The 8,624-nt window shown below is 40.7% G+C and overlaps 1 protein-coding gene across 3 annotated transcripts in view; it reads right to left on the reverse strand.

Moving 5' to 3' along the window:
- Window positions 1-7,717: 7,717 nt before the first annotated feature.
- The window catches only part of CAPRIN2 (caprin family member 2), a 34,461-nt gene continuing 33,554 nt past the window's right edge, over window positions 7,718-8,624 (reverse strand). For all 3 annotated transcript variants that reach the window (XM_035898123.1, XM_035898121.1, XM_035898122.1), the window contains one exon: window positions 7,718-8,451. In XM_035898123.1, the coding sequence (XP_035754016.1) occupies window positions 7,883-8,451 (569 nt within the window). In that variant the 3' untranslated portion in view covers window positions 7,718-7,882. The remainder of the gene's footprint in view (window positions 8,452-8,624) is intronic.

The raw sequence follows: 8,624 nt of genomic DNA on the forward strand, positions 1-8,624 counted from the left end.
CGGGGACGGGGGGGCCGCCGGCTCCGCTGCTGCAGCCTCTGCTCCCAGGGCCGCCTGATTTCACAGTTGTTTGCACAGGAATTAAAGTTGAGAACACCGAGACGGAATGGCGGTGAGGTCAGTTCCATGGTGGAGAATTGACATTACTCGCAGTTATCCAGGTACCTAAGGTACGTGCAGCTGGACAAGCCAGGAAGATGGATGTGCAGGAAGACAGAAATTTGCTGCAAGGAGCCGCTTAAAATGTGTGGTTGGGACACACATTGTCATTCCCACTGTGCTTCTGGCCGAGCGTGTTTCTTTGCGACGCTTGTCCTCATCATTATGCAGATTAGTAGACCCTGAAAATGGTTTGCTTGGATCTTAATGGCGTTTGTGTGTGTGAATGTGGGTGGAAGGTGCTTACCTACCACTCAGGCTGTCAGGAATATACGGACACCGCTTCTGACTGCAAACATGTGCCCCGCTGCAAATTCTGCGCCTCTGTCCTCCTATTTTTCCCCTTAAATCCTAGAGCGCGCGGGTGAACCGAAAGAAGATTTAAACATCCATGCAGGTGTAAGATGACTATCAAAGGCGCAGTCCAACAGCATGCCAGAAAAGACTCATGACTAATACGATCTTAGTGAGCCAAATTCTTCAGTTACTTCTGCAGGTGATGTTTTACATAACATTTACAAACCAGAGGTGTGTTATTAAGTGGTAGAAAGAACAGAAAGACTATTTGCTGTGTTTTGGAAGAGTCAAACACAAGGGCAATTACAAGATCATCCCATTATATAGCTGCCTTAAGAATACAATTGGAAAATATGTCATTTGTTCATTGTAATTACAGTATAAAATGCCATTTCTCATTACTGCTCCTCAATTAAGAAAACACAGTTTGTTCCCTCAACTTAATATATTACCTGACCTATACTGAAGAATATTATTCTTGACAATGGTGAATGCACAGGAGTGCCATTTATGGCGAGGATACCCTTCTCTAACCAAGGGGACTATATGATAATGCTTGCCACAACGTCTTTACTGCCACTAAATAACTCATGCTCCTAAATTGTTTACATGGAAAAGGTTAAAGCAGCTAATACAATGATTTCATACAAAAAAATAAGTTTGCCTATAATTAAGAGAATCTAGCTGTAAAAATTAATTGTACCTACCTAACATTTGGAGATTGTGTGCTCTCTTGTGGTTTTCATCGCTTTTTGAAGTGGTGCAGCACACCTGATCGTAATCACTCTAGAACTGACCTGTTCTCCAGTAATGCAGCTCTACAGCATCTAGCAAGAAATCCTAGGTGCTTTTTGTTCACCTTTTCATTTCTTCTGAAATGGCGGGAGTATGTTCAGTAATCATAAAATATAAACAAACAATGTGAGTGTAAAAACTATATACTGCTAACTATGGTAATTCTTTGTCGTTTTCCCATTTTGGTTAAGACAGTGAATAAGACTAGTCCAGTGAAAATGGCCCACTTTAAAGATCTTGGATCACGTATCATACTAAAACCAAATTACTTTAAAGGATTTGTAGTGTTATCTCTCTACTTCCTTTTCCCAAATTAGCATGTTATGGACAGTTTTTGTTTTATTCTGTTTTATTCCATTTCTGTGTATTCCATCTGTGGTAGGAGAACATAAGTTTGGAAATGTATTTGTTAAAGGGCTTTAGTCATGTGGAACTGGTGATGTAAAACATATCAATAAAGAACAAAATGTGCTTAAAGGCTATTTTAACATCCTCCTAAAATGTTTTTCATAGTTTTATTGCACTTACCACTTGTTTTTAAAACGGCACTTCTAGCACGCAACATCCACTACAAAAAGTGGAAAAGATTTCACACCTAAGATTTTGCTCTTAAGACCTGCTTTTTGTGCACACAGCCATCAGTGAGGCAATGCCAGCAAGTCGTCTAAGTCAAGTAACATCCAGTTCAACAACAGTTATTTCCTTTGGAATTCGTCAGCATTGATTTAGTTGCCGATAGTGGTGTTGAAGCATTTTAGTCTACCTGTGCGCTAGGTTTGATGTACGCCCGATACTTCTTTCTGTAAAACATGAACCTCCATAGTGGCTATGTTATTCTAAAAATAAGTTTAGTCATTAATTGAAATATTTTTATGTAACTTCAAAAAAATTCACTATGAAAGTATTTACAAGCAAGAATTTGTACGCCTTTTTGTTAGAGCAAAGATTCTGTTCATATTTTGGGCTTAATCTACTTCAAAATGATGGATCTGGAAGTGAATTAGAAGCGGGGGAGAGGTGGTAAATCTCTTTTGCTACTCTACAAAATAAAGAATCTGAGGTAAAAATTCTGAGATTTTCTTGTCAGCTATCTAACACTGCTGCTGAGAGAAGACCCAATGGGAAAGGGACAAGTGATATACGAAGAAACTAAAACCAAGTAAACGAGATCCGAACTGCACCAGCATGCAAATACAGAAAAAAAGGATGAGAATAAAAGGGAGGTGGGGAGATAAGGGAAAGCAAAGACTTTTCTTTGTTTGTTTGGGTTTTTTTAAAGCTCCAAAACTCTCCGGGTGCACTGTAACAACAGTTCTATGAAGGCTCAGTTGCTCAAACCGAGGATTTTTAAAGCAATGGGAGTTTGACCCCAAGAAAAATGAGACCAAGTTCCTGACAGAGAGGCTATCAAGATAACTTGATTAAGTTAAAGAACTTTGGGAGATGGAAAAAAACTAGAAAAGCCTTACAGTTTGCAGCTTACTTAGAATTAGTCTTCTGATTTTTGATTGTTTTGAAGCACAGGTAGTGTTCTAGCTGAATGCTGCGTGTAACATACTTGCCACTGGCATAGAACAACTGCCCCGTTATCCTGCCAACCAAGTTCCTTTAGGATAGCATCCGGCTGTAAGCTGTAGTTAATGAGAGAGACTCACTGAAAAGCATGGGAAAGACAACAACGCTCCTTTATGTGATATGCTACAAGCTAAAGGTAATCGGCTGTTTTCAATATAGGTTTTACTTCATTGTAGTAAACTAAGGACAAAATGATTGGATCAGTACTTTGGGTAAAGCCTTCACTTCCAAATCAACCACAGCCCTTACTCATCTAAGACCCAAGCTGTCGAAAAGCTGTATGAGCTAGTACTCTCCAGCTAAATTAGTATTTCACAACTTTTTTCTTTTTCCAAGTACACCACCACCTGGAAATGTTCAGTCAGCAGATACAAATTTATAAGCTTTCTCATTCTTAATAGAATTGTTTATAGTTGGGAGACAAGACACAAAATTAAGTTGATCAGAGACTTGTGAACAAGTGCATAAGTAGAGTTAATTCATTTTTATCTGTTTATGGTACAGTACATCTCTGATTAGAATATGCAGCAGGTTTTTCATATCCTCCACAGGATTCAATTTTCTCAAAAGGCATGTATAGATTTGATAAAGAGCTAGCAAGGATGATCAGCAGATAAACATGTGCCAGGCCTCCAGATACAAGACATTGATCAGAGTTAAAATTCTGAAGCCATCCGCCCCACAGACTGTTTTGTCAGAGCAGGTGTAGATAATTTACAGCAGTCAGGGAGAAAAGTTACGTTAGCTGAACGGGTACACCAGAGCAGTGACACTCTGCAGCACCGCTGTAGCCTGCAGGATGGAGGTTTCCTCAGCTGCAGGAAGTTAGCCGTGACAATTCTGGTAGGTTGTTCATGGTCTCCTCTCACTTCCATGATCTGGAAAAAGCACAAAAGTCACAAGTTCATAAGTACTTTGGAAACTTTAAGAAAATCTTTGCCATGGTGTAACCCTGGTAGCCAGCTCAGTCCCCCTCAGTGGGACAGGGGAGAGAATCAGAAGTGTAAAAGTGAGAAAACCCGTGGGTTGGGATAAAGGCAGTTTAATAGGTAAAGCAAAAGCCACGCGCACACGCAAAGCAAAGAATTCATTTGCTACTTCCCATGGGCAGGCAGGTGCTCAGCCATCCCCAGGAAAGCAGGGCTCCATCATGTGCAACACTGTCACTCCAAATGTCCCCCCCTTCCTTCTTCTTCCCCCAGCTTTATATGCTGAGCATGATGTCACATGGTCTGGAATACCCCTTTTGCCAGTTGGGGTCAGCTGTCCCGGCTGTGTCCCCTCCCAACTTCTTGTGCACCCCACACTGGTGGGGTGGGAAGCAGAAAAGGCCTTGGCTCTGTGTAAGCCCTGCTCAGCAGGAACAAACCCCTCCCTGTGTTAACCAATACTGTTTCCAGCACAAACCCAAAACATAGTCCCATACGAGCTACTATAAAGAAAATTAACTCTACCCCAGCCAAAACCAGCACACCCTCCTATTTCAGGGTCATTCCAGTATTTCACTGAATTCAGAGAAGGAAACACAGGAATTTACTCACTCCGAATCAAAACCAAGTGCTAGTTCCCTGTCCTTACAGTTTATCTTCAGCAGTCTGCACCAGATAACTAAACTGGAGAGAATTTAGGCGGTGTCCGTCTGGTTTGCATAGCAGAAGACAGCAATAGGAAGTTAGTGGAACTATGATGGCTCCTTTGTACGTATGTATTAGACCTCATCATCATCTCTATATAGTGAATGCATGCTATTTGGCCAACAACTCAAGCAACTTCACGTAACTATGGATTAACTATGGAGGCAAAAAGCGTCGGCAGACAGTATTTACATGAAGTCTACACTGGTCTTACCTCAGATATTTTCAAATTGTGAAACTCCCCTGTTAAGTGCTTCACCCAGACAAAGAATTACGGATTTAAGTCCATAGTCTGAACATACTAAGGTAGACTAAAACTGTGGAAAATAATGCACTGAAATACTCTGAAGTACTTTAAGCAGCTTCCAAAACAAGTATTAATCTAGAAACATAAAGAATGAGGATTGAGGTATCAATATCCTAGTGTTTATCATTATGGAAAATCATGTGAAGTCATATTTCTAGGTACTTTGAAGATTAGAACAGTAATTCTAATAGCAGTATCAGTGGATTTTAGCCAGCTATTAGCGTGGAAAGCAGGTGCGTTGCTTGGTCTTTCGCAGTATTTTTTAAAAAAATGTAGCCTTAACCTTGAAGGTTCAGTACCAGCCTTTGAGTCACATCTAGCCTGAAAACTTTTTCATGACTGTTCAACTGGACTTATATTCCTTTTTGTAGCAGAGGTTAGTTACAGCTGTGTCCACAGCTCCAGCTAGAAACACAGTAAAAGCTACTAGTTCTAGCTAAGGAGGTACTACATGAGAACACTATAGGATAACCACATGTTCAGTTACTGTATGGAAGAGAATTGTCCAAGTAATTTTTTTTTAATAACAAGTATCAGGGGAAAACCAGGCATGTTCTTTTAAAGTAGCTGGTACTGTAGAGATGATTCCACTGCAGGCTGATAAAGCCTACAAAGATATGAAGTCTTACACGATTTATGGTCAAGCTTACTACCAAGGAATGGTGTAACAGTTAAGATTTCCTGTTTCATCATATCCTCACACTTCTTGCTGTGACAGCATGTACTCCTTTAGTCAGAAGTTTTAAAATCTCTCATACAGGTGGACAACCAGCTCTGAAATTGAGATGCTTACCTCAGATATCTTAAATATATGCAAGCTAGAGATACATAAAAACTTTGCTAGGTCTGCCCATAAGAAATAAGGTAAGTCTCAAACAAATGGGCCCACCAAGCAGTTGTCCAGACTTGACTGAAGTGGAGCATAAGAAAGCAACACATGCTTCATGTATTCACAGTAATCACGTGCCTGAGGTTGCCAAGGGCTGAGCTTATAAGCAATGCTTAGAAGTACTGGCAATTTGTTCTCAAAACAAAGAAATCCATCATACAAGGACATATAATAAAACCAAGTAGAATAAGCTGCACACTAAATGAAGAAGCCTGCACCAAGGCAGTCTGAAGCACAAAGGAGACCCAGCTACTACAGGCAGAATAGGATGCATTTATTTACTTGTGCCTGTGCAGGCAGCACCGGGAAGGAATGACTGGGTCAATGCTCTAGCTGTCTGAGTTGCAGGTCTGTCAGAAAAGCAATGAAGTCTGTTTGTCCACAGCTACAAAGCTACTGCAAGCTGAAAGTTATCCTAGCACTTAGTTAGGGCCTACTGTATTTCCCTGTTAACACACAGAGTTAAGTCTGAACAAAGAGGTGCTAGTTAAACTCCTGCCACTTAGCCTTTATTGGGAGTGTTCTAGAAATAAGCCTCTTTATTAGCTAAATTCAAAATTAGCATGCTTAAAACTTAAAACTGAATACAGGTTTGTATTCAATGTTTAAGCCTTCATTTTGTCTATAGCAGTAAAAAAAAAACCCTAGGTTCCCTAAAGCTTTATCCCAAGTTTCTCATCTCAGAACTTGCCAAAGGAATTAAACCAAGACTGGAAGTATGATTACCCTCTAAAAATCTATATGAAAAAGAAATCTAAGCTTAGAATAAACCCAAGATCTTTATGGCAGTAACTTTATGAAGTCATGCCAGACAACTTGTTTTGGCATCTGCATGGTCGCAGGGGAGAACTGTTTAAAGTTGGAAGTTGTGAAACCAGTTACCAAGAAACAGCAGCTTTGTATCAGGTCTTAAGTACATTCTGTTTGGGTCTTTAGTTGCATTGAAATAAGCAGATAGCTGAACTGCTTTCACCTTGCATAGTTCTAGTTCATCCTTAGCTCCACCCATCAGGCTTTTGTAGTAGCTCCCTTAGTACACTCAGACAAGTACTTCCTACTGCTGAAACAAGACTATTGAAGCTTTTAAAAGTAGAAAGAGCCAGTGACCTAGTCATCTTACTAGTTCATACTTCCATTTTAAACACTGAAATGCTTTATAGTATTTTGACATGCTGCAGCTTAGACAAGGACATACCTCATGGCCTTTCAGTTCTCAGGCCACAAAAGATTGCTGAAGACTGGTCTCACAGCCCTTTAGCTGTAAGGAAGGAGTTTCATAAATGCTTCCCAGCATTTGTATTCAGGTTTGGTTTAAAATGCAAGCAGCAGGCTTCAACTACAAGTACCAAGTTCCTCAGCAGTTCTCTGAAAGGAAGAGATAACTTGCATATGATTACAATCTGATTCAAGTCTCATGGGGGAGCGAAGCCATACATGTTTGTGCTCCACAAGGGTCAATTTTAACTTTAAGATATATTGCAGTTGAGTAATAAAGCACAAGCCAGCCCCTCAGTTGTTCAGACTGTTTCAAGGTTTAAGAATTTCAACTACATCACTACTAAAGGACAGGCAATGTGACAGAGCTAGATTTTAGTCCTAAGGAAGTATGCAGCATTTTACTTCCGATTTCTTGACCTTCTGGTTAGAAAGGGAGCAGGTATGTAACTAAATCTTGAATTCATTTTGATTAAGGAAACACTCTTGAGAATGGCATCAAGAAAGAACTAAAACAATAATACCATTTAAACTGTACAGTTTACCCCAAATTGTTGAAACCTGAAACAGTTCTATGTAATAGCATGCATGTGCACCCTGCACCAGGAATAAGCTCAGTTAGATACATTTTAAAAAATAAAGACCACTGGCAAGATTAATACTAAAATGCATATTAACTTGTTTTATTGAGGCACAACAAGGCATTGTGAATAGCCCATACTTGAGGCAATCAACAGTGTAGTAAGCTGGACATTAATACAGTTTAGGGTAAGTGCAAACAATATACATTCACAGCTTTACTAGCAAGGCTACATCACAACTGATAAAGTGCCAAATTAGTGCTGATTCAGTACCCCAACTCCATGATTTCACCTTGCACAACAGGACCATCATTTCCCCCAATAATGGAACCATGTATCTTCTATAAAGTCAGTAGTAAGTGCAAAGCTAGTCCCACCCCCCTCCACCAAGGTGTTTGGAGCAGCTCTTTTGTAAACATCGCACTGGATTTTAGTCCTGATAAAGGAGGTATCCCGAAAAGGTGGAGTATTTCCAGCTGCTTCCATAGATGGCTCCCCGATGCAGACGCAACCAGATCTGATCTCCCTGGAACAGCTGCAGGACTGCATGGTTACTAGCTGTTTCATGATCAGGAGCCCCATCATTTGCATATGCTGACACTAGGACCTCTTCATTCTTCATGAGATTCACATACAGGGGAACATTTACAGCCAGTTTCAGCATGTGGAAGATGAATACGTATGTACCATTTACTGGACAGTTGAACCTACCAAGCTGGATATCAAAAGTTTCTCCAAGGTTGTTCAGCAAGAGATCAAACACAATTGGCTGGTCTAGAGTTCCAGGGGCCAAGTTAGATGTTCTAGCGGCAGAGAAGGCGACTCTCATCTGCTGCGGGAGGGGATAGACATGCACTGGTAGTATGGTGGCAGCTTGGCTCGTCACCGGCATATCAACAGGGGTGATGCTGCGGGAGTCTCCCTGTCCAGAGTCCCCACTGTTAAAGGTTTCATTGTCTCGTTCAGGGCTGCTCACCTGAGAAGAATCACTCCACCCTGCTGTTAAAGATCATTAGCAATGATAAATAAGTATTATAACACAAGGACACCCTTAAATCTGTGGGCATAATCTTAAGCAGCAAGCGTGTGGGCTTTGCAACAGACTTGTCTTTCAGCTACAGAAGTTGTCAGGTGACCCCAGTGAGAACAGAACTTTGAGGCTGGGTTTAATT

Source organism: Egretta garzetta, unplaced genomic scaffold (assembly GCF_000687185.1).
Source record: "Egretta garzetta isolate BGI_Z169 unplaced genomic scaffold, ASM68718v1 scaffold427, whole genome shotgun sequence".
In the NCBI taxonomy this organism is placed as follows: Eukaryota; Metazoa; Chordata; class Aves; order Pelecaniformes; family Ardeidae; genus Egretta; species Egretta garzetta.